The 26,296-nt window shown below is 35.0% G+C and overlaps 3 protein-coding genes across 3 annotated transcripts; 2 read left to right on the top strand and 1 right to left on the bottom strand.

The window, feature by feature from the left end:
- Positions 1 to 3,414: 3,414 nt before the first annotated feature.
- Positions 3,415 to 8,148, top strand: gpn3 (GPN-loop GTPase 3). The gene is made up of 8 exons (XM_030149478.1): positions 3,415 to 3,549; positions 3,714 to 3,822; positions 5,975 to 6,142; positions 6,724 to 6,848; positions 6,990 to 7,105; positions 7,231 to 7,327; positions 7,539 to 7,667; positions 7,774 to 8,148. The coding sequence occupies exons 1-8, from the start codon at positions 3,502 to 3,504 to the stop codon at positions 7,837 to 7,839; spliced, it is 858 nt and encodes a 285-aa protein (XP_030005338.1). The 5' UTR covers positions 3,415 to 3,501; the 3' UTR covers positions 7,840 to 8,148.
- A 694-nt stretch (positions 8,149 to 8,842) lies between these two features.
- Positions 8,843 to 14,179, top strand: arpc3 (actin related protein 2/3 complex, subunit 3). The gene is made up of 7 exons (XM_030149482.1): positions 8,843 to 8,962; positions 9,346 to 9,445; positions 11,534 to 11,610; positions 12,084 to 12,152; positions 12,392 to 12,518; positions 13,601 to 13,695; positions 13,899 to 14,179. Exons 1-7 carry the CDS (start codon positions 8,957 to 8,959, stop codon positions 13,959 to 13,961), a joined length of 537 nt encoding a protein of 178 aa, XP_030005342.1. The 5' UTR covers positions 8,843 to 8,956; the 3' UTR covers positions 13,962 to 14,179.
- A 46-nt stretch (positions 14,180 to 14,225) lies between these two features.
- ube2g1b (ubiquitin-conjugating enzyme E2G 1b (UBC7 homolog, yeast)) lies at positions 14,226 to 22,112 on the bottom strand. Its single transcript, XM_030149483.1, has 6 exons — positions 21,912 to 22,112; positions 17,990 to 18,092; positions 17,796 to 17,893; positions 16,856 to 17,034; positions 16,352 to 16,464; positions 14,226 to 15,184 (listed from the first exon to the last, which is right to left on the bottom strand). Exons 1-5 carry the CDS (start codon positions 21,952 to 21,954, stop codon positions 16,378 to 16,380), a joined length of 510 nt encoding a protein of 169 aa, XP_030005343.1. The 5' UTR covers positions 21,955 to 22,112; the 3' UTR covers positions 14,226 to 15,184; positions 16,352 to 16,377.
- Positions 22,113 to 26,296: the final 4,184 nt, after the last annotated feature.

The following is a 26,296-nucleotide window of genomic DNA, read 5'->3' on the forward strand; positions in this document are numbered from 1 at the left end:
TTCTTCCTCCTCCGCTTTTTCTTCTTCTTCTTGTTTTATTTCTTACGGACGGCTTAAATGAGCATACCGCCACCTAGTATATCAGCGTGTATAGCATCATAATAGAAAAATGAAATGAAATGTTTATTTTGCATTGAGATACATTTTTAAAAACTTTATTTATAAAGCTTTTCAACATCTATAGAACTTTTCAACATTTAACAAATATAACACTAATAATTTCAAGTAATGTGTTCATAATGCAAAGATTGACACTCGGCATGATAAACAAACAGAACCCATAAAGAACAAAAAAGAACAAAAAAAGGCAATATAAACAAAACATGCATAACGAGACAGTCAAAACAGGGCATTCTGGTACATTTAAGGAAAGAAACTGAACAAATAAATAAATAAGTAAATAAACAGGTCAATTGCAATATACAGGGTGGGGAAGCAAAATTTACAATGAGCATTTAGTTGTTTTTTCTCAGCGGGCACTACGTCAATTGTTTTGAAACCAAACATATATTGATGTCATAATCATACCTAACACTATTATCCATACCTTTTCAGAAACTTTTGCCCATATGAGTAATCAGGAAAGCAAACGTCAAAGAGTGTGTGATTTGCTGAATGCACTCGTCACACCAAAGAAGATTTCAAAAATAGTTGGAGTGTCCATAAAGACTGTTCATAATGTGAAGAAGAGAATGACTATGAGCAAAACTATTACGAGAAAGTCTGGAAGATACTATTAAAGAAGAATGGGAGAAGTTGTCACCTGAATATTTGAGGAACACTTGCGCAAGTTTCAGGAAGCGTGTGAAGGCAGTTATTGAGAAAGAAGGAGGACACATAGAATAAAAACATTTTCTATTATGTAAATTTTCTTGTGGCAAATAAATTCTCATGACTTTCAATAAACTAATTGGTCATACACTGTCTTTCAATCCCTGCCTCAAAATATTGTAAATGTTGCTTCCCCACCCTGTAAACAACTAAAATGTATTTACAGTTCAAGGCCAGGTAACATATTCACATAGTGTAAAACAGGCTCCCATATTTTGTTAAATTTGTTGACAGAGTTATTTAGTGAAATATATTTTACTTTAGATATTGAAGTTTTAGGATGAATGTTTTAGTATTAAGTAGTTATTGTTTTAACATAGGATTCTTTTGTTTAATCTGTTTTACTTCAATAATGTTAATAGTGAGTTCTTTGTGACCAGGATTTATGTAGTACTCTGTTGTAGTTTAAGTATGTTATCACTAGGATAAGCTTGGTAAGATAGGAACCATATGTCAAAACAAGAGTTAATTAGGTTCTGTTCTTCTTCTAGATACATGTCTAAACACATACATTTACACACACATAGTGTTGTCAAATATAGGTGATAAGGGTAAACTGATTGTTGGCATAAGTTTACTTCGAGTTAAGGCCCCACATCTGCTTGATCTTTTTAGGTAATGCTAAGTTGAAGACCAACCCATCTGTACAGGTGAGTCCGCCCATAGGGTCAATAAATGGAGATTTCATGTAATGTTCGGGGCTCACTGTCTTTGAGGCCTCAGTGCTGAGTGTCCACCTTATTTGTGATCTGAATAAATTTTGTCAACTTTGAGACCAATCTGAATCCAGACTCGTCCTTGGAGCTTCCAATAAAAGAACGCGTTAACATTAGGATGCATCATATTTTTTCCAACTTTATATAAGCATGTCTCTGATCCGTTGATCATGTGTTGGAGGTGATGAGTCTTTCCATTTGAAAAGAATAGTACACCTAGCTAGTACAAATGGAAAAAGTTAGCTGGAGGGATTGAGTCATCTGTGCATGAAATGATACCAAAAATAGCAGTAAGGGGAGATGGCTGAATACAGCACCCATATGCCCTGGAAATGAAATCAAAGAAAGAGTTCCAGAGAGGGACAAGCTTAGAGTGGGACCGTAACATGTGGGATATTAATATTAATTTCTATACCCATCTAGTGTGGAATGGAACCCTTCATGTTCAAATAATACAATGTTACCTATTGTCTGTATCTACAATCTCTTGGCAAACAGTATCACACCTGCTATGGAATTTCAAATTATAACAATATTTATTAAAAAACAAACAAACAAAAAATGTCCTCTCAAATAAATCTATGCCAGATATTGAGGTAGGGTTTAATATCACTTCTTTCTTGGGTGATATCAAAGTGTCCTTTTGTTAATTTAATTTAATTTCATCCACTTCATATTTTTAAAAGTGTATCATTAACATGCTGTACTGTTTCCTCCACAGTAGTTCCATCTGTCTGTGTTGTATTTTATGTTAACTTACATATGTTTCCAAATGTTAGTTTTAATATTAATATTCCATGTATCCTTTGGTTTTCCAACACCCTCTCACACATATTCCCTGCAGTTCTCGGGTGTGTCATTATCATGCGTATGGGGGTCCTGGAACATTTTACCAAACCCAGTGCTCTATTGTGGCAATCTATTCTGCAATTCTGCCGTGCATTTATTCAGCCTATTTCCTAGTGAGAATTATGAATAAATGGACATTTTAATGTTAGTGTTTTTAGGAATAAATTCAGGTGGCTCATGTTGCAATATATCATGAATATTCACTGAAGGAGAAAACTTAAATTCTTCAGAAAAGCAACATCTGAAACAATGATGAGATGGAAAAGATGAAAGACAGGATACAGTGTGGAATATTTCTCTATCTTTGAACAGTAAAGAAAAAAAAATGACCGATGTTCCTGTATCTCACCAGTATGTTCTATCAAGAATCAATAACAAGTTGAATTTGCGAGGTTGTCAGGTTCTGCCACTGTGTTAGAGTCCTGTAGTCTTGATGCAAGAGCTCAATCTCCCATTAGAAGTGGGTGGTACTTTCACTGGAGGGTAACTCAACTAATTAAATGAAAGTCCATATATGACTTGTATCAGTGCTCAATAGTAATTATACTGATATCTCTTATCATGTACATGTTATAAGCCATCGAAAATATAGACCATTATAAATAAAGGCACATTTTTAATATTTCAAAAATTTTATAAAATCCAAAAATCCAAATTTCTCAAAACTTTGAATGAACTTTTCAGACATTGTCCCAAGGTAGCTACACATACAATTTGAAATGAATCTGACCAGCAGTTTTGTAGAATAGGATTTTTGAAGAAATTGCTAACAAAGATGACGCAGAACACAGTGTATCCTGTGCAAATGTGTCTCAGGAAAAAAAGAGAAAACAGGGCTACTGTAAAATCACTGGATATCTACAGCTTATACTACTACTGTGCAAATAGGTTTGATAAACTATTGTCTAATGTATGTAATTTCTATGAAAGTTTAGCTGTAGTTTCCGTTCTAACCAGTGGGTGGCAGTAATGAGTATCAACAATAAGCGAATCAAAGTCCCTGAAAACGCAGAAGAAGTGCAGGACTGAGTCCACAACATATCTCATGAGTTAGCTATAGCTAACAGCTAATTGTGTTAGTTCACCTGCATATTTCAGAGGCAAAATGCCTCGTTTTGCACAGTTAGTTATGGGTCCTGCGGGCAGCGGGAAGGTAAGATATCCTAGTATCACGGACTGACTTAGACGAACAGACATGTTTCTACGGCTGCAGTGCTGTGCTAAGACATGAGGTGTCCACCGGCTAATAAGTAGCCCGAGTTTATATTATATCTGAGTATTTATTTAACATTTTGTGGGTCTTATTTTCTGTTTCAGAGCACCTACTGCTCCACTATGGTCCAACATATGGAGGCTATGAACCGCTCAGTTCAGGTGGTAAATCTGGACCCGGCAGCTGAACACTTTGATTACCCTGTGATGGCAGGTCAGTACTGTAACTGTACTCAGCTGTACCAAATAATCATCCTCACATGTATTTATGAACATTCAATCTGAACCATTAGATTATGTAACTACTGCAGAATTAGGTACAAGTAGAATGCAGAGTTTAAAATAGAAACAAGATGGTATTTTCATTTAGTGTTTGGTGTAGTGTTTTTGGATGCTGAAACTTTACCGAATTTGTGTCACTAAGAAACGGCTAAAATTTGCTTAGAGGTCTTATTTATGTCTTTGTGCATAAGAAATCAATATAAGTGAATCCCCAAAGGAACTTTGTGTTGGTAAATGCAAGTTATGCAAATTTACAGGATTTCAGTTCTGTTGCAACATGTTGATGGTCATATGAACTATGTTTTCAGGTCAAAAATGACCAGTTTCATCACAATTAATGCTATATTTTCATGTCACAAATGGCCAAGTTATATTTTAACTGAATTTACCTGAAGAACAAATATTCTATTCTTTTAGATTCCCCAGTTTTTCTTACAAGATTATATACTACATATCACATGTTTTATTTTCACAGGTTGCAATATGGAGTATGGTGCTGATCCATCCTGCTTATGTTACGCCAATACATACATTAAGAATGTTACATGTCACTTTTTAAATCAACAGTTTTCTAATAATAAGCATTTTTATAAAGAAATAACAGTTCTATATTGTTATTTACTCTTTAGTATGATGATAAACTATACAATAAATAATTCGGATCCTAGTTTTTGCACAGGGATCATTTGTGGAAATGGTGACGTGGCTGCCGAGCATCAGTATGATGGGATCTGTAACAACCATGTCACATTCGTCCACTTCCACATTTTGTGTTTTTGTGTCAGCTGTTATTGTTTTAGAGCTACAATACTAACATTTATGAATAAGAGGAGAATTAGCAATAGTATGTAAGTTTATTACTAATAAAGTACTGGTACTGACCAGATCATCATGGGTAATGTCACGTCCGTCCACCAGCAAAAGTTTTCACATGCACGTGCTATTCAAAATCCAATATTTCTGAAAATAGAGCTTCCACTGTCAAATATTATCAGTAGTCTGTGCACAAATGTATTAGCATTATTTCAACACAGTTCTATGCATTTCTTACAACTTTTTTTTTTTTTTTTGACAAAAATGGCCACTCATTTGACCCCGTAAGTAAATTTTAGCCGTAAAGAAAAATTAAGTAAAAATGCTGGTTGACTGTAGTTACCTAGGTATAGTCTTGGCTCAAAATGTGATACTCTGAGAATTAATGAGAGAATGGGGTTTAATTGAAAGGAATGTTTATCTCACATCTACTAGATCTACTTCACAACACTTTTTGCACGTCACAATAAATTCACTTTTCACGTTCTTTATAGGGGCAGATTTATAAATTACATAAATCCACTTAAACCAATATATGTGGGTGTAATAACTCCTTAACATGTACATTGAAATTCATTCATGCATTTGTCTTATTAAAGTTGGTAAACTTTGGCGCATTTCATCTCTCAGGTGGGCAGTTTCTTAAAAAGACCAAAAAAGTAGATCAGTGTTATTTACGCATGCTAATTCAAAGGTATTCTCACAAGATGTTAACTTGTGGGAAATAATTCTGCACTGTAAAAATACATTTTGAGAATTCTACTCAAAAATAACAAGTACTTACTGATATATCATTCATTTATTTGTATTGTACATATATGTATATATATATATATATATATATATATATATATATATATATATATATATATATGTTCATGACTAAAATATGAAAATGTAAATATGACACTCCTACTACATGCATACTATAGTTGTAAACAAATTTAGGAACTAAATGTGTTCATATCATCAATATCTGGTATAATACACTGAAGTTAATACACCTAATATATTGTCTATTTAAAATACTAAATGCAAACACAGACCACACAAAATAAGGCTATAAATTAGTAAAATATTGTAAATTATTAAACTCTGCCACCATCCATGGCCAGAAGTGTAATCCAAATGATGAGAAATATTGCTGTAAGGGGATTTGAGTTATAATGCAACAAAATAAACAATAGATCATTAAAGAATTTTTTTTTTTCCAGCATTGTCCTTGTACATATCTGTTACTTTAGGACATTAATCTTATTTTATGCTTTCAGACATCCGTGAGCTCATTCAGGTGGATGATGTGATGGAGGATGACTCTCTCAGGTTCGGTCCTAACGGAGGGTTGGTGTTCTGCATGGAGTATTTTGCTAATAACTTTGACTGGCTGGAGGAAAGCCTAGGTCATGTGGAGGATGACTACATACTGCTTGACTGTCCAGGTAAATGTCTCAGCAGATGCATAGCTGGTTGAGGACTGGTTTCAATCCAGGGTGAGAGATTTGTCTGGTGGTGAAAGTGAATGGCTCTTGTTCAGTCAACACATATTGTAGCACACATAGAGAACTGGTAAAAAGAGTTTTCCATAGAGATTGTCAACAGTAAGATTATAAGTTACAATGTCCTCTGTTTTTACATCAGCTGTATTGGTACACATAACTGTTGCCACATTCATTTATACACATTTTTATTATGATTTGATTGGGCAAGGTGAAATGCTTCATGGATGGACCTCCAGGCAGTAATGAAAAATAGTTAAAGAGATGGTCTTTGGTGAAGGGACCGTCTGTGCACAAAAAAATACAAAAACCAAGGCACTTTCTTACAATTTTAAAACGCCTTTATTAATTATGACATGCTGTAATTGATAAAGTCATTTTAAAATTAAAAGAGAGTGCCTTGGTTTTTGTATTTTGTTGTGCAATTGTCAAGCTCTGTTTTTTTTTTTTTTTTTTAATTCTTAAAAATTTACAGCAACTTTCATGTTATAAAGCAAGTTCTGACAAGGATTTTTTTTTTGCAGGTCAGATTGAACTTTACACACACCTTCCTGTTATGAAACAGCTGGTGGAGCAGCTTCAGCAGTGGGAGTTTCGGGTTTGTGGGGTCTTTCTGGTAGATTCTCAGTTCATGGTGGAGTCTTTTAAGGTAACAGACAGCTTCGTCAGTGTCTTCATCCACATGTTTGAACCATATTTGTGTCTGAACACACCTCATTTCTGCATTTAATTGTACTTTATATAGTCAGAACAGAAAACCATTCCCATGTTCTCTCTTTTCTCTCTGCAGTTCATCTCAGGGGTCATGGCTGCCCTGAGTGCCATGGTGTCATTAGAGATCCCTCAAGTAAACATCATGACAAAAATGGACCTGCTTAGCCCCAAAGCCAAGAAGGAAATAGAAAAGTAAGCCTCATAATGGATGTAGTACCACAAAGCAAGGGCATACTTTAAAATAGATTATAGACACTTATAATGAACAAGAACATAATTTTTTAAAATTCGCACTCTGGTTAACTTTTATTTTTGAGATACCTGGACCCAGATATGTACTCAATGATGGAAGATAACTCAGACACTATCAAAAGCCCGAAGTTTAAGAAGTTGACAAAAGCCATCTGTGGTCTGGTAAGTGACGTGCTTCTGTTTTAATTAAATTTGTGTTAATATTTAACAATAAACTTAATTTTGCCCTTAAATCAATATTTTTCTTTCTGTTATATGATTTTTCTCTGTTAAATGATAAATAGATTAATGTAAGTATCAAGCAGTTAAACTTTGTGTTTGAATGCATCACTGTGCAGTTTTTGGGTCTGAATGCTGTTTTCTGTGTGTCTAGATTGATGACTACAGTATGGTGAGGTTTTTGCCTTTTGACCGCACAGATGAGGAAGGTATTAACATAGTGTTGCAACACATTGACTTCTCTATACAGTATGGAGAGGATCTGGAATTCAAGGAACCAAAGGTGAAGAAATGGTTAAAAGCACAATGTTAAAATATGGTGTTCAATGACACATAATCAGATGTCTGACATGTGCTACCCTTTTCACCCATCGTTTTCTTCTTCACAGGAAGTAGATGAGGAACCCGCTAACCTGAACTATGATGAGCTTTTTCAAGGCAAGGTGGACAGCTGAAGCGCAATCTAACATTTCAGCCGAAACAGACTGTATATGCATATGTGTGAGAGTTTTTATCAGACTGATGAAGAACCAGAGGACACCATTTCTGAAGGCTGAAAGTGAATGTCATGAACGACTGCAAGGACACAAAGGGATGTAAACTGACTCTGCAGATTATAAATATTTTGGGTTATATATGTTGACATTTTTCTTTGCATGGACTCAAGAAATTTGAGGTTTAATACAGTGTTAAGGTATAAAGAGTTGTTATTAAATAGTTATCAATGCTATTTTTGTAAATAAAATACAAAAAATGTCACACTTGTCTCTTGTGGGTGTTACGCCATCAAAATAGATGAAAAGGGACTTGAGTTTAAAAGTGCAGAGAAAGGCGGAGACCATATTCACAGCATCTTCTCCGAATTTATTTACAACACACACAGCATGTAGCAGAAGGCTTAGAAAGCAATCAACTTGGCACAATCGAACATTTCATACATTATAAAAGAAAACATGAATGTCGCTGAGATTAATGACAACGTCTAAGTGCAATTTTACTTCTAAGTGAGCATAACATTTCAATAACTTTATATTTAACCAAATTATATTATGTATAGGAAGCATAACAAAATGTAAAAAATCATTTTTGAAAGTAACATACATAAATCCTATCCACACACATTTTAAGTCTTGTGAATAGCATTTCTACTGGTGGAACGTTAATGTTACTGTAAATATGGATTTCCCTCAGGATTAATAAAGTATCTATCTATCTATCTATCTATCTATCTATCTATCTATCTATCTATCTATCTATCTATCTATCTATCTATCTATCTATCTATCTATCTATCTATCTATCTATCTATCTATCTAATATAATTAAATTACTTTATAGTTTTAACATGACACAATTATTCCACCCAGATTGGTAGTCCGTCACACGTATTTTATTTTATTTTATTTTATTTTATTTTAATAACCCCTTGTAGTAGCGCCCTCTGGTGTCTGGTACGCAGCTCTACATCCGACCACTTCCTGTATAGCTGAAGGGTGGGACAGGCGGAAGTAGCATCCTACGGTGCTAATATTTTCTCTCGCTGAGCAGTTGGACTGATATTTATCACTCAACATGCCGGTGAGTAAATTTTGCATGATCACTTACAATTGCAACTACTGTTAATGACATTCTGACTTAAAAATATGCGTTGGGACTCCACCGAGCAACATGAAGGCCTTTCCTGCTGGACGTTAGCGTTGATGACGAGACTCGTTAGCATAGGTAGCTAGCCGAGTTAGCATTTACTCGTAAACCAGAAACCGTCAAAAATATGATACTTGCTGTTTTATTTTAACTGTCAATGCTTGGTAGTTTTGCTTTTGCAACATTTGAATACTTTGGTCATAAGTGAGGCAACACATGAGTCGTAAAATCGGTGACGGTAGTGTAAATGTCATTGATGTGTTCAGTCAGTTATTCACAGTTTCAAATGCATGACAGTTTGTTTTGACTGTTTTCAGGCGTATCATTCTACTTTAATGAACTCCGAAACCAGGCTGGTGGGGAACATGGCTCTGCTCCCCCTCAAAACCCAATTCAAGGGACCAGCTAGAGGAGACGGTAAGGTTTTCAGATTATTGTACCACCAAAGGGAGTCCTTTCAGTCATTGGATGTAGTATTCACCAGTCCAGTAGTTTTATATTTTCGTATTTATTTGTTAAGTTCGTTTTGCGGAGGGTTTGTGGATTTCTGTGACACGTTGCCCAGTTCCTGGTACAGGTCAGGTCCATATATGGCATGAAGAGTGCATCCTCAAACTCAACTTCTTCTTTTAACCCTCTAAAATTGTAACCATCATCTGTGGCTTAACCCTTTCATGCATAGTGGTCACTACAGTGGACAGCTATTCTACAGCTGTTCTCTTATATATTCATGGATTTTATTGTTTTAGTTCCATATCAGCTAACACAGTGGATCATCCCATACACTGACATTCATACCACTACTGTAACTTTACTGTTCTTGATAAACCTCATCTGCACTAACATGCTTTAGTGTAAATCAATTGCTTGTTATTATTATTAGACTGCATTTAACAGGGTTTTTTTTAAAACAAAAAGTTGTTTTTTTGCGTGTTATCTCCATAATGTGATTAATAACTAGTATTAGAGTATGTTAAAATGTGACGTCAGAAAACATCAGATTAGCAGCATTTTAAAAAAAAAACTGTTCATAGATTTCTCACAGTATTCCAGTAAATACATGTTTCTTTGCTTCAAAAAGTTAAACACATGGTGTCCAGCTGAGTGGACATTTTTGCAACTCCATGAAAAATAGGTTAATTTAAAAAAATGTTGTATTACATTGTTTTTTTCATGCCTAAAGAGGAATAAAAACACTTAGGAAAAAAATCTTGATTAGGTTCTCATAATTCATGCATGAAAGGGTTAAATTGCTGCTTTTTAATTTGAACCACTAATGCACACATGCACTGTTTTAATATAAAATGGTGTTCTTCAGCTTTTCCCACTGATCTGATGTAGCTCTTATTTGGACATGTGGTTTAACAGTGAATGTGTTTAGACCCTGACATTTGCTACCACTCATTCATCATAATTCCCTACTGTAAGACAATAAACGGTGCTAATTTGCTTTTGAAAGGTTGCAAATTATAGCAGACAGGAATTTATTTGGAAGTATAAATCATCTACCTTCTATTTTCTAAAGGTATTTTGAGAAAGTTAAAAGAAATCCACATTTTGACACTCCTGAATCAGAGGATGTTTGACATCTGATCCTGACTTGTAATAAATAAACTAGTACAGGTACTACAAAGATGGTTCTTGATCTCTGAGCATGCAAGCCATGCCAGGCTTCATGTTTATGTTTACGTTTTCCTTGATTTTGCGATTTAGACACGCTTCACGAAAATCTCAATTAATTTGATTAAGTAGATGAGATTAACCAGCCATAATGTAAATTTAAGTGCTTCATAATCTACAAATCACACCAATATAATACTTTCAAGTCTTTAAAGAATTTGTCACGTCGTCAAGATTTCATTAGATACTATCGTACACAATGATTTATAAGATAATTGTATCACTATCACTGTACATTTGAATGTGTCCAAAAGGTATAAAATATATAGTATTGAAATAAAACTTGCTTCATGATGACAGATGCTGTGAAAAACAGTAGGAAGTAAATGTATAAAAATGACTTGGAGATGTGACCTGTAGATGTTCTTTCTCATTCAGCTCCATATTCACTTAGATGCTTTGAAACAAATATTAATGGGACTACTCATGAAAGATGAAGTTGAGACTGTTGCAGTGAGTCAGAAATAGTGAAAACCAGATCTTTACCAGGATCTTTACCATTCTCAAAGTGTCTCAGATTTCACTAAGCTGCCAGTCAGTGTACTTTGATTACAAATAGGACTATTTTTTTCTACTTTGATTTATGAAAAAGTTCTGATATGTTTGTTGTCTTAACGTATATTGTTATTTGTATTCATGTCTGCTGCTCTCTTCCAAACCGTGTTAATGGACTGTGACACTGATCTTAGTGCTTTTTCTGGTGAAATACAAGTTAAATAGACATAAATTAATAGGTTATAAGGATTGCAAAAAATGCTTAGGCTCATTAATATGTACTCAAATGTAACCTTTTTATTTAAATGTTTGTGTTTTTCTTTATTTCAGGCATAGATTCAGATATTATTGATGAGGCTATCTACTACTTCAAGGCCAATGTTTTCTTTAAAAATTATGAAATTAAGGTAAGATGTTGTGTTTATGTGTATATGACCCTCATTTGTGTTTCTGTGATGAAAGTGAACTAGTAAGAATCTATAAACCTTAAAACTGTGGAAGTGATCATGCTTTTCATCTCATATTTCAAGCACTGCACAGCTGATTTTCAAGTCATGTCACAACTGTTAGTTTGCATATCAAAAATATAGACAGAATAAGCCAAAAGGAAGACTTTCTTGTGTTTTCATCAGATCTCCCAGTTTCTGTCTTGAAGCAGCTGTATTCTTCATTCTTTCACATGCCTCAGCTTGCTTCCCGGCCCCTCAGGAATACAGTCTTGTCATATTTGCTTTGGTTTTACACTACACAGCCTCTCACTGTTCAGCCCTGGCAAGACTCTTTTAATCTGGATCTATATTGTAGTTAAAATGGACATGGCATCAATAGTGTTTAAAGCATTTTGTTCTGTAATGTTTTCATGTGTTTGTGTTTCTTCCAGAATGAGGCAGACAGGACGCTGATCTATGTCACACTGTATATTTCTGAATGCCTAAAGAAGCTACAGAAGGTAAACTTTAGATGTATTACTATGGATTGTACTTGTTTATTCCAGTATTGGATACAATGAAAATGTTGTCAAAGACCGAGAGATAGCAAGTCTTACACAATGACCTATAGGGCAGTTGAGGTCAGGAATAAGAAGTCTTTTCTGCTTGCATACACTGCAGGAAAAAAAGCCGAATGCAAAACTGAATGTGTGCAAAATGTTTTTTTCTCATCCTTTGTATTGTGTTTTGCTTTCAATAGTGCAGCTCCAGGGGTCAGGGAGAGAAGGAGATGTACACCCTGGGCATCACTAACTTTCCCATCCCTGGAGAACCTGGATTCCCTCTCAACGCTATGTATGTTAAACCTGCAAACAAGCAAGAGGAAGGTAAGTCTGACAGCTTTTACCATGATGAAAAAGAAAACAACAAAGGAAGAGTCTCCCTCAGCCTGACATTTCACCAAATTTGTACTGGAACAACTTAATGCTGATTCACCAGTCTGCACCAAATTGGTGCCAGTACCCTTATTAGATTTCAGGCAATTCCCAGCTTCAACTAAGATCAAGCCAAAATTAGAACTGCTGACCACAGTCCATCAGCTGAAAGGCCCCAAGGTCCAGAGTGTTATTTCATGGTTGTGTGATGTCCCACTACCTTTTTTTTTTTTTTTTTTTTTGCTAATGCAGCATCAGCACTATTATTCATAAAATAACTTAAAATTGGCCTGTATATTCAGTCATCAGGAGAGATATGCAGCTATTTAGATGTGTATTGCTGAAATCGCAAAACACTCAGTACCACTTAAATACATTACACTGGCTTTGTTCTGGAAACAAAGTGTTATTGTACTGTCTTATATTCATAAAAACTATTAAATCAGGGGTTTCCAAACTTTTTCAGCTCAAACCCTGAATGAGAATATTGGTATCTCCCTGGAACCTGCAAAATACATAATGAAATGGTGTAAAACACACATTTTACTGACTTTTACATAATCAGGTAAGTGTTGAATAAATGCACTATGCCACCCAATCCACACTGGATAAACATCAACAGTGGTTCTGAACACTGACGAGGAGAATTAAATAATTAGCAACAGGCAAGTTGCCAACTAATGAACACACAAAACTGTGCAAATGTTTATGTACACACTTCCACTTGCACTTCCCCACATTTAGATCTTCCTTGTATATTCAACATCAACACATTTTTAGATTAAGAAAATCCACAAACAGCACATGACCCGAACAGACAAGTGTGGAGGAAGAACATGCTCTTCTAGCTTATTTAGGAAATGTCACAGCTTTGCCATATGCTGTATCGATAGGTGATCCACTAAAAACTGGACTGAGACCTATTTCGAGTCCTAACCCTAGGTTTAGAAAGACAGTATTAAGCATTATATGCTCATGTTTGGGTCACAATGTCGCAGCCATGTGATTGTTTCTTGTTCTGAAAACTTCTCCAGAAACCATGAGGGCGTATCTCCAGCAGATCCGTCAGGAGACTGGCTTGAGGCTATGTGACCGTGTGTTTGACCCCCAGACAGACAAACCCAGCAAAGTGAGTCCAATAACTCCAAAATACTATACATGTCATAATTACTTACAGCTTACTCGTAGTGCATGTCTGTAATTATTTGCAATTCTGATCCAGATTTAAGACAAAACAAGATATAAGACTAGCTGTGACCCTCAGGCCTAAAAACCTGTCTTTACTCTGTAAGGATCTTGAAAATGTTACTTAAAGTGACTTGTCTCTTTCAGTGGTGGGTGTGCTTTGTCAAGAAGCAGTTCATGAACAAAAGTCTATCAGCTCCCGGACAGTAAATCCCTCAGGACCACCAGTTTCTATTCTACACCTGCAAGATGAATGGATTAATGTTTTTGGGTGGGTGGGTGGGTTGAGTGGGATGGGTCTGCTTTTTTTTTTGTTGCTTGGATGATTTTATACTCTTAAAGTTTGAGGAAATGTCTTTGTCTGGATGTGAATCATATTGAGCTGGTGCTTAATGCAATAAAAAAAAAATCATGGTGAGTGAAGGACAGTGAAGTGTTTTGTTTTTATTACACATATTAATAATAAATCATTCATTGCCCATTGGTCCACACTGAGCTTTATTTAATGGTTCTTACAACCCAACTCCATGCCTGTTATTCATCCAGTGACATCCTTAAACAATGAAAATCTCTAGTACTTTTTAGCGCCATTAATTAAATCCGTACATTCTGAAGTGCCTTTGAGCTACAGTATAATACTCCCTCCTCTACATAGTAAAGGTGGAGGCAGGTTCCTCTGTACAACACCGTAATTTTCTTCGATGAAAATGAAGCTGATAGAAAACCGTCACTTTCTTGAATACAGCAAGTTTAAAAACAAACAGGTTAAAAGCTTGTGTCCTCTTTGGTTTATTTGCTGTACTTGTGAATTCAAGATAAGTTTCCGTCAGTGGCAGTGAAAACATCGAAGGCAACTTTGGGTGATACAATCTTAAAGGTAGAGAGTACAGTGTAGAGGTGGCTGTCTTCATCGCCTACTTTTAACACTATAAATATTAGAATAATTCATGTATTGCAGGTATTTTTTAAGTGAATGGCTCAGTGTGGCAGATTGAAAACAAAATATAAAAAATACCCTCAAAACAAGCAAGATGCATTTTAAACTGAATAAATAGGTAAAGTGAAAGAAAACAATGTGCAAACTGAGTAATAGAGCCCTTATTTTTGCCCAGGAGGCAGAATATACACAAGAGAAGGTAGAAGGCTGTGTAATTCTTTCTCCTGTGAATTAAACGCACATGCTTTCACAGGAGCATCTAGTGATGGCACACTGAAAAATAAAACTGGAGTATTTGGCAGAATAAATGCAGTTTTCATTCAAGAATATTAATAAATAAACAAATCTCACACTACAAGAAACAAATTGAGAAATATTTTTCCCTATTGGAAAAAAAAAAAAAAAAAAAAACAGTCTTCTGACATGTTGCTGAAGTTGTGCTCTATGATCATCCAAGCTGAAGTGCAACTTGTCCAATTCTCCATGTAGTCCCATCCTGAAACAAAACATACTTTGGTTTGGTTGTTTTCATTGATATGGCGTCACATCAGAATACAACATAAAGAGTACATGTTTCTCATGAGGTTACATCACCATGGGGTCAAAAAAAAAACAACTTTCAGATCCTTAAACAGTTACAATACAGAGATCTAAAAATACTCCATTACAAGTAAAAGGTCCTGCATGGAAATCCAATTTATGTAACATCAGCAGGATGTACTTGACGTATATTAGTACAAAGTGGTTATTGCCACAGTACTGTGGGACTACTTTCTCATTTGTCTAGTACCACAGAGCCAATCAGCGCCCTCATTTTTTCCTGTGTAGACTGGTAACCTGTAACCTGTCACCCTGCTGTCACTACTGTGGGAATAAGCATCGCACATGCCATGGGCCTATCTGGTTACAGGAAAAGGCGAGGGTACTAGTTACCAGAAGCTGGTTTGTGTGCTTATTCACTCTTTCAATTTCAGCATGCAGGCAAACGACATGAAACATGGTGACTGTTTTGCCTCATATGAGGAATTTGCCCTGGTTTTTGAAGAATATAAATCAGCCACTGGGACAATGTTCAGAGTGCAGAATTCAGACAGTAAATTGTGATCGGCTCTGTGGCAATAGACAAACCAATGTTTAGTGCCACAGTACTGTGACAGTATTCATTACCATATTAGTAAAAGGACTGGTTTGTTCCCACTTGGCTGATATTACAATATTAGGTACAACACTATTAGAATATCAATAGTGAAGCATTACTGTTGTGGCTGCATGTGGAACCAGACTGAATTACTATATCCAGTGTTAATGCAATGAGGAATACTATAAATCTGAGGGTTCACCTCATAAATGGAGGGGGGGTCACTATTTGACGGAACTGTTTAACAACTTGGAGAAATGTGAAATGTGACCCTGACTACAATTTTTGTAAGATTTTTTTATAGTGGGTGGTATTTTAAAAAGCTTGTTATTTTATCCAATGTGTTAAAGTTTCATCCTAAAAAGAACTAAAGTCAGACAAATGTAGTTGAGAAGAGAGTATAACATTTCTCTTAAGTATATGGAGTATTAAATAGCATAATATGAATATTCAAGGACAAGCTGGTGAAAACTGTATTTTGGTACATTGTTCCACCGATGGATCCTGACACACAGTTGTACTTACTCTGTGCTTTCAGCTGAGGGAAGGCCTTAGTCAAAAGCCATCTCCTGACTCCTCCGAACGCAGCGCGCCACCTTCTTCTTAAAGACTCCCGTTGGATCCTCCCTCCACTCTTTCTGCAGTGGCAAAATGAAAACTGTTAAACCTGACATCCTTATATTTTTTTCTCCTTTTTTTTCTAGCTTCACAGATGTTAAGTTCATTTTCAATTTTAGTTTCAACTTTTGAACCCCATCTCCAGCGCATCATCACTTAAAAGATGTAACAAAGTCTCACCCAAACTTGACTGTGTCAGGTTGTGATTTTCCCCACAAGGATATACATTACTCAGCTTTCTTGTTTGGATTTCCATGAGGGAACCCCGAGTCAAGTAACACTCAGTGAAGGTTTTTCCCTACAGTCACATATTTTTCAAGTATGAATACCTCCACCAGCTCAGGAAACTTTCCTACAGCTTTAGGGATTTGTCAGTTTAAATATAAGCTGATTCAGGTGTGAGACACTTACAGCTGCATCGACGTTGGCAGGAGAGTCTCCATTGGGATCGGCCAGCATGGATATAACACTGATCATAATGGTCTCCACGGTATGGATCGGCAGCCAACGCTCCTCAGGCTTCTCATAGCCATACTTGTCCTCGCCAGGCTCATGTAGGATGGAGATGCACACGTCGCCATTTTTTGCCACTAGAGGAAAACAATGATTTAAGCAATGTAAACAATGACCTCATTTCATTTTACAGCATTATTACTATACCTTCATTCACACTCAAAGCAGTTAAAAGTGCCTCTACACTAAGCGTTTTTACAGATTAAAGGGGTCATACTTTGCTAAACCCACATTTATCAGTCTTTGGTACATTTATTTGTGTATTTGGACCCTAACAGCTCAGAAAGTTTGAATTTGAACCCTCCAGGTGCTGCAAAGCTATCTTTATATTCATTTTGGCAAAAATCGAGTGGATTTCTACAACCCGTTTTAATTCTTCCTTAATTTGTTACATTTTATAACAAGTTACATCATGATATTTGCACATATAAGGTCAAGACTTGGGACGAACATTTCTCTGTGAACACCATAATGGTTTGTCAGCAGCAGTTGTAGTCCATACTGAAAATATGTCCAAACTTCGAGCTGATTACCTAAAATGTTCAGCTCTTGGTTGTATTAACAAACTCAAATGACTGAACGGGACAGAGCGCACAGTCAACAACCTGGAGGAGGTGGGGTCATTAGTATTTAAAGGGCCAGCACTCACAACAACCTTTCTCCTGTCATTAGTCAGAAATAGGGTTGAAGATGGATCTGTGGAGTTTAATTAATGAAGAATTCAGACCCAAGCATAGCATTTACAGTTTATGTAGACCACAGGGAAAGGTTTTAAAATGCATAATTCCATTAAAAAAAGCAAAAATATCACTCCTTTAAGTCCAATAGGTCCACTTACCATTTGGATGCCAGATTTCTGTGATAAACTTCATCTTGGGAGGCCTCAAAGGATAGTCACGGGGAAAGGTCAGCGTGGCTTTGAAGAAACCTCCTTCACTAAAAAAAGAGAAAAAAAGAAAGGCTGGTATTGAATGGATTTTGTGTACACATAACCGAGCCAAAACACGTTCATCAGAAACAAATGTAACTTACAACAATGTGTCTTGAGGTCCAATTACAACCACTTCCCACTGATAGATGTCTTCATCATCTATAAGGCCAGCAGAAAAACCCTCCACTGGGTTCTTGTTAAGCTCTGAAATCAAGGATGACCTTTTAAAACTTGTTTGGCTTTTTACAAAGTATATGGACTTGGTAAAAGCTTACATTACTTCAAACTGTTCCTGACAATGACAGAACAAGTTAGTACACATGAGGCTGATGAAAGATGCCTAACATCACCTCATTCATGTTTGCATAATATTATTGACCTATACACCTGTGTGTCATCAGTGTTGGGAATGAACTTACACGTACCGTAACTACATTGTTCATAGTTCAGCTCCATATTTTAGTAGATACACCACTTTCTGCCATTTTTTGGGGGGTAGTTAACCTACTGACACTAAAAAACAACACATCCAGGGTCAGAAAACCAGCTGCAGTGGTTGAATAATTTCATTAAAATGCAGCACTGGGGGTATAAAAGATCCTTCATGCTCACAGCAATAGACTCTATAACGCCTCAATCTGATGACTCATGAAATGATGATTGCATGGTCATTAATTCTGTTTTTTGTTTGGTCTTCTTTCTTTCTTTTTATTGAGCGATGAAAAAAAAGTTCATTTCCACCAGGGGATCAATAAATTCCTCTGTATCTGTATAAAAGATTGTATAAACAGTAGATTTTGCACTGAAATAAAAAAAAGAACATTGTTTGAATGAGAGTATAAGCTCTTAATATAGTTTATGAGTATCCTGAAAAGTTCAACTTTAAATTATTTGTTCCTTGCTGATCGCTGTAGTCATATTTGTTTAGTTTTTAATGTCTTGAAAGCTATACTCAGGGTTTTCAAACGACTAAGGTCCTGTCCATGTTCCAACATATTTTGGGTGGTGGTTTGGTGGTCATTTCCATTAATTTTCCAACATCCACTAATCATCAGAAAGGTTGCAGAGGGACGCCAGAGCCTTTCCCACTGTACATCAGGTGAAAGCAGGGTACATCTTAGACATATTGCTGCTTCATCACAGGGCAGACATATAGAGACAAACAACCATTCACACCTACATTGACCAATTACACTACTAAGGTGCCTGTCTTTGGAAAGAAGCTGGGGTACTGGGAGAGAACCCACACAGACCCCTCCCTCAAATGTTTTTGAATAAAAAAATATAACATTTAATTTATATATAATTTCACATAATGCTGCAGTATAATAATTACCACATCTGCATGCACACAGCTGAAAAGCTCAAGCCTTGACCAGTAGAATTAACCACAGCTTTTTCCCTATGTCAATACACACCTTGGACGAAGTCAAAAATACAAGATGAATGGCCAATGGTGGTAGAATCACATCAATCAAGTACTTATTATTTATTTTTATACATTAATATGTTGCTTTTATTCATTACATACTTAGTGTAAACAAATGAATGCATGTGTGTGATGTGTTGTTAACTTGTGGCACTTTACAGAAGTAGCACTCCAAATGTCATTGAATGATTTTTAAAAACAATAAAGTAGAGTTGATATGATTAATCGACTGGAATAGAGTATGAAAAAAAAAAAAAAAAAAAACATTACAAATTTCCTGAATTGAAGCTCTGTTTCCTTAATTTCACTGCTGGTAAAAAATGGTTTCGCTGTTGTCTTTCATCGTCTATCTGTCCATAGGTCTGTCCATCTGTCTGTGAAACATCCTGTAAACACTAACTCCGGGAAGAAAAACAGCTTCTTACCATAACTACGTCATGTATAGAGCTTGGATAAGTTATGAAATGGGTGACCTTGACCTACTTTTCCAGGGTCAAATATCTGAAAACACCTTAACTTGTGGAGGGGGCATTCCACTGTGTGCGACCCAGATTCAGATAAAATTCATGAAAATCAACTCTTCACTTCATTTCTATTTCTAACCATATCTTTGCCTGATGTTCAGGCTGAGGGGGTATTGCTATGCTCTAGTTGTATATGCTTTTTATGCTTTTTGGTTGAAGGGGTATTGTAATCGTTTTGTAGTCTGTCTGTCCATTTAATGACATAATCGCATTATGTGAAGAATGCATAGACATATCTGCACCAAATTTATACAGTGGATGCATCTTAGCATGGAGCAGAAGCCTATTGAAAATAGCTCACCTCAACCGACTTTTTCTAGGTCCACTGGCCTTGTGCAGTTATAAGTACTGAGTACCTTCAAATATAAATATATATGTAAGAAGTTTTACACAAAGACAATCTAATATAAATTATAGGGCAGTAACTTTCAACAGAATCTTACACTATATTTGGCCGAGGGGTATTAAAAGTATGCAGCACGCCACGTTATTTTATTGTTGTTATTTCTATATATATATCATTTTACTTTTTTATATTTTTTGTGGTCGTTGTTTCAACTGGTTGTGGAATACAGGGCAAGTTGTTTGTCATTTTCAGACGAGTCTTTTCCATATTTTTACATTTTTTTCTCCATCTATTCAAATAATCCTTTAATCAAATAAAAGAAAATAGTTGATGGATTAATCAATTACAAAAATAATCAATAGCTGCAGCTTTATTATACAGTGTGACAATCAGAAATACTGTAATTAAAAAAAAAAAAAAAAATCTAGACCAGATCATAAACAGGCTTAAAAACCAAACTTGGGGATTAACTACAACTTCAGACATTAGAACAGCCATTTTTAGTTAATTTTAAAGATAGTTACATTGATATTATATTCATTTGACTTAAGTGGTGTCCAAATTGTTCTGGGTACTTGACATAAAATTTATAAGTTGGGAAGAAAGTCCCTGTAAAGTGTAATAATACTTGAATTTTACTTTCATAATGCTTATTTGGAATACATTTTCTACATCACAGGTGCCAAACATGCAGCACGGGGGCCAAAACAGGCCCGCCAAAGGGTCCAGTCCGGCCCCTGGGATGAATTTGTGAAATGCAGAAATTACACTGAAGATATTAACAATCAAGGATGTTAAAATTTATATTAAAATTAAAATATTAAAATTAATATTGGGTTAATTGAATCTAAAGAGGGTCAGACCAGTACAATACTGTCATAATAACCTAAAAATAATGAAAAAGTAAAATTTTTCTGTCTGTTTTAGTGTAAAAAAATGTATATTACACAAAAATGTTTACATTTACAGACCAGCCTTTTACAAAAAATGTGAATAACCTGAAATGTCTTCAGAGAAGTATGTGGAATTTTACCAATATTCTGCCTGTTACTAAATGTTTTGTGTATTCGTAGATCCACTGTGATCTGTAAGTTGTGATGCACATGTATAAATGATAAACTAAGGTGTAATATTGTTAAAATTGCGCTTATTTTTCTGAAGAATTTTCAGGTTTGTCAGATTTTTTCATGTTGTGTTCAAGTACGGTTCGTAGATGTAAACATTTTCATTACGGAATTTGACTTTTTTCACTCAAAAACATAGAAAATACTTTGGAGTTGACATCATTTATAAGTTCTTATCTTATTATTTATATTATTTTATCGGTCCGGCCCAATTTATATCATATTAGGCAGTATGTGGCCCCTGAACTAAAATGAGTTTGACACCCCTGTTCTCCACAGCAGTTTAACCTAAGTTTGCCTAAACTCCACTTCCCTCTTATAAGTACTTTCATGTCCTTCCACTGAGCAGGAGCTGGTGCTTAAGATATGGGATTTTTCACACTAGTTTCCACTCCTGTGCTTATTGTGCAACAGCTCCACATGTCATATCCTGACTGTCTGACATGTTTTCTCTACACGCGGATTTTAAAGAGTTATCGTCACCTTTAGTTTCACAAAACAGAAGCTAATAATCCAATAAAGACACATTAAACATAGCTGTTGTATCTGTTGTGAGTAATGTAAACTACAATGTTAATTAGCACCACTTCGCTAACTTACCTGCTAACTGTTTACGTAGTAACAACGAAGACTGTTCCGTCATTTCTTCAACTTCTTTTTGTTGTTATAATCTACGGAAACCTACTGTCAAGTTATCAGCAGGACTGAAGGAAACATATGGGCAAATAAGGGAGAGAACACCGTCCACGTTTTCCTTTTCTGTCTGAAAAAAACACAACATGAGTTGGAAGAGAAAACTGATTGAGGATAAATGGGTAAAATTTCACCCAAACACAGTCCTCAGGCATGTTTTAGCATTTCTCCTCTAAAGCCCATTAAAGGAATTAGTTATGGCACTAGGACTAAATTTCAAAGTGTCATAATCTGGGAAACAGTAAACATGAAAGAAAACCTACAAATTAATGGAAAATAGTGCTACATCATGGTAAACCTAGACAGTAGAACTGTAGACTTGTTGCCTGTAAGACCAAACTGAGAGACAAAAATCACAAAATCAGTAGGTCCCTCTTCTTCTTCTGATGGTTTTGCTGCGGGGCCAGATCTCTATTAATGAGATGCTGCAATGCACAGTTTGTAACTAGTATTACATCCTACATTGTCTATTAATAGTTTAACCCAGGGGTGTCAAACGTGCGGCCCGGGGGCCAAATGCGGCCCACCAAAGGGTCCGGTCCGGCCCTTGGGATGTTTTTGCAAAGTCAAAAATTCCACAGTCTTGAAATGAATTAAGAAAAAAAAAAAAAAAAAAAAAAAAAAAGCTTGAATTAAGGAAAAATGTTGAATTAAGAAAAAAAAATCAATTAAGTACAAAAACAAAATCTTAAATTTAGCAAAAAATCTTGAATTAAGCAAAAAATCTTGAATTAACAACTTCAAATTTGTTTCTTTGTTTTAGTGCAAAAAATAACATTGAATTATGAAAATATTTACTTTTACAAAGTATCCTGTAACAATAAAATGTGAATAACCTGAACAAATATGAACAACCTGAAATGTCTAAAGAAAATTAAGCACAATTTTAACTATTTTCTGCCTATTACTCAGTGTTTAGTGTCTTTGTAGATCCAATCCGTAATGCACATGTAGAAATGATAAGTTGAGGCAGAATATTGTTAAAATTGCATTTATTTTTCTCAAGAAATTTGATTTTTTTCAGGTTATTCACATCTTTTTTGTTTGAATAGTTTATAAAAGTAAGTATTTTCATAATTTAATGTTTTGGTTTTTTTTTTCTTTACCCTAAAACAAAGACAAAAATTTGGAGTTGTCATTATTTATATATTATTATGTTATTGTTTTACTGGTCCGGCCCACTGCAGATTAAATTTAGCTGAATGTGGCCCCAGAACTAAAATGAGTTTGACACCCCTAGTTTAATCCTTTCATGCATAGTGGTCACTACAGTGGACAGCTGTTTTCTTGTATATTCATGGATTTTGTTGTTTTAGTTCCATATCAGCCAACACAGTGGACGCTCACACTGCAAAAATCTAACTGACCAAGTCTCATTTCTAATCCAAATATCTCATCACACTTAAAATAAGACTTAATCACCTAAAGAGGAACTTTTAGTGAGATATATAAACTTATTTTTATACAATAGATCTAGAAAATCTAATTTCAAGAAATCTTACCAAGATAATTTTCACTTGTTCCATTGGCAGATTTTTCTTTTCTTTTTTTTTTTTTTGCTTGAATGAAGCAAAAAAAAAAAAAGTTACCCTATGGGTGATTATGTCTTATTTTGAGTGTGATGAGATGTTTTGACTAGAAATGAGAAAAATACACTTGGTAAGATTTAGATTTTTGCAGTGCACATACACTGCAATTCATACCGTTACTGTAACTTTACTGTTCTTGATAAACTTGATCTGCACTAACATGTTTGAGAGTAAATCAGTGGCTTGTTATTGTTATTAAACTGGAATTAACAGGTTTTTGTGTTTTGTTTTGTTTTTTGCATATTATCTCCATGAAGTGAGTAATGACTAGTATTAGTGTATGTTAAAATGTGAGAAAACATCAGATTAGCTGCATTAAAAATGTTTTAATTTCATAGTTTTCACACAGTTTATCAGTAAAGACGTTTCTTTGCTTCAAAAATGTAATGCATGGTGTCCAGCTGAGTGGACATTTATGCAACTCCATTAAAAATGGGTTCATAAAAACTATTTCAATCACATTGTTTTTTTTAATGCCTCGAGGAATAAAAACACTCCTGAGTAAAAATCTTGATTAAGGCTCTTATAATTCATGCATGAAAGGGTTAATTATGGACACTGCAATGAATTACTGTATTTTGGACACTTCAGTTCAGTTCAGTCTAATTCAGAGCATTAGATTTCAGTAAAAACAGACTCATGTAGAGAGCATGTGGCCGTATGTTCAGATCTTCTTGTAAGTTGACATGTTTGTTTTTTCACTATTACTTTAACCCATAAAGATCCAAACATCAATTGGCGACCAAAACCATCTACTGATCTAAAATGTTAAATACCTGCTGATCCACTAATCCTATCAAATCCTAACTAAGTATTTGTTGAGTTTATAGTTTAGTTGAAATTCCTTAAAAACTGAAATTTACCAAGAGTTAAGGTTGATAAATCTAAGCCCAAAAAGCAGCCTAACATATATTTTTAGTAATAATGAATAATAGCAACAGAATACACATTTTTCAATGTGTTTTTTTTGTACATTAATTTATTGTTTAGTCCCTTGGGGTTCCCACTTGGTAGTTCTTTCTTTTTTTAATCAAATAAACTATATGAAAATCAGTAATGGGACACACTGAATTCAGGTAATTTATAGCTAGTGGTCATATTCTAATTTTATATTGTAATACATATCATTGCAATAAACATTTTCATTTTGTTTTTAGGGTTAATTTTGTCTACATTGTTATCTATAATTACAAAATGCTTCAAAGTTGTTTTCACTTTTATTCAATGTTGATTTTCATTATTATTGTTTTAAATGTTCTACCCTCTGAAATATTTATAAAATTATGTCCGTAAATTATCATTCTGAACCCAGAGTAATCATCTGTTTTCTTCACCTGTCACTGAGGATGAAAAATCAGCCTTAAAACTAAAGAGAAATACTGATTTGGCATTAATTTTGATAATTTTTGACAACAATTGACATGAATATTTTTATCATGATAATATTTCAGATGACTGGAAATGGGAAGTCCTACAAGCTGAAGGTATGATTTGTCCAAATAAGTTTGTTTTTTGTTCATATAATGTACATGTACATAGCATGAGGGTTAAACAATATTTTGTTTTTCATCTTGAAAAAAAAAAATTAATACAGTTCTGTTGAATTTTAATACATTATAGTTTTGGATTTTGACCCAACGGAAAAGGAAATCTCATGGCTATCATAGCAACCATTAGTTTCTTTAATAAGTTATTTCTTGTCTTGGATTAAACTAGATCAAACTTGATCCACTACAAATCAGTAACATGTAATTGTTTAATACTTTATCTCCACTGGCTTTTTTCTCAGTACTGCAAAGTCCATCCTTCTGTGATATAAACTGTAAAGGTATTTGTACAGACTCAAAAACACAAACACATCTTTTAGCCTACTGGCAACCACACTTCTTTACTCTGTTCTAAAATCTGCCAGAGCAAATATTGTTGTCTTAAACACATTTTAATCCCAGCTGACATGTTCATGCTTGCCTGTCAGTTAGACAAAGCCCCCTGCATTTCTTCAATATGCTTGTGCTGCTCCTCCGCAACAAACTCTGACTTCTACTGCAACTTTTTCAACCAGCAATCCAGTCACCTCAGGTCTTTTACTGACTTGTTTGTTTTTTACCCACAGGCACCCATCATAAATGCAGAGAGGAGGCAGATTTTGTAATCAAATATGTATCAGAAAGAGTCTCTAGTTGGACTGGTCTCAAGGTAGTTTCCTGCGCACTCAAAGATCATGTTGTCGCCCATATGTTAAATCTCATACATACATCAGCTTGTAGCCAATGCAAACGTCTAATGGTGTTTATAGGAGGTCTTTAGAGGTGTCAAGTAACAAAGTACAAATACTTCATTACTTTACTTAAGTATGAATTTTGGTTTTCTATACTTTATTGGAGTGATTATTTTTCAGTTGACTTTGTACTTCTACTCCTTACATTTTTAAACAATTCTCTGTACTTTCTACTCCTTACATTTTAAAATAGCCTCATTACTCCTGTTTTATTTTGACTTGTTTTCATTCCGGCGTGTCATCGTTCAAATAAAAAAAACCCAAAAAACTATCCAGATAAATCGTGCCATCCAGATAGAGTGAATTTGATTGTGATTGGATGATTGGATTATTTGTGTTGTACACTCATTGGTGTACAACACAAATAAAAGAGGGGAGAGGATGCACCCCTGTGGTGACCCAGTGGAAGATAAAAGAACATTAGA

The sequence above is a fragment of the Sphaeramia orbicularis genome, chromosome 12, assembly GCF_902148855.1.
Source record: "Sphaeramia orbicularis chromosome 12, fSphaOr1.1, whole genome shotgun sequence".
In the NCBI taxonomy this organism is placed as follows: Eukaryota; Metazoa; Chordata; class Actinopteri; order Kurtiformes; family Apogonidae; genus Sphaeramia; species Sphaeramia orbicularis.

Coding starts and splice junctions, on each gene's coding strand:
- gpn3 (XM_030149478.1), top strand. CDS start 3,502: ATGCCTCGTTTTGCACAGTTAGTTATGGGTCCTGCGGGCAGCGGGAAG. Junction 3,550..3,713: donor GTCCTGCGGGCAGCGGGAAG/GTAAGATATCCT, acceptor TTTCTGTTTCAG/AGCACCTACTGCTCCACTAT. Junction 6,849..6,989: donor TCATGGTGGAGTCTTTTAAG/GTAACAGACAGC, acceptor TTCTCTCTGCAG/TTCATCTCAGGGGTCATGGC.
- arpc3 (XM_030149482.1), top strand. Junction 9,446..11,533: donor GGGACCAGCTAGAGGAGACG/GTAAGGTTTTCA, acceptor TCTTTATTTCAG/GCATAGATTCAGATATTATT. Junction 12,519..13,600: donor TGCAAACAAGCAAGAGGAAG/GTAAGTCTGACA, acceptor AAACTTCTCCAG/AAACCATGAGGGCGTATCTC.
- ube2g1b (XM_030149483.1), bottom strand. CDS start 21,954: ATGACGGAACAGTCTTCGTTGTTACTACGTAAACAGTTAGCAG. Junction 17,894..17,989: donor GGACCTCAAGACACATTGTT/GTAAGTTACATT, acceptor CTCTTTTTTTAG/TGAAGGAGGTTTCTTCAAAG. Junction 16,465..16,855: donor CTGCCAACGTCGATGCAGCT/GTAAGTGTCTCA, acceptor TTGCCACTGCAG/AAAGAGTGGAGGGAGGATCC.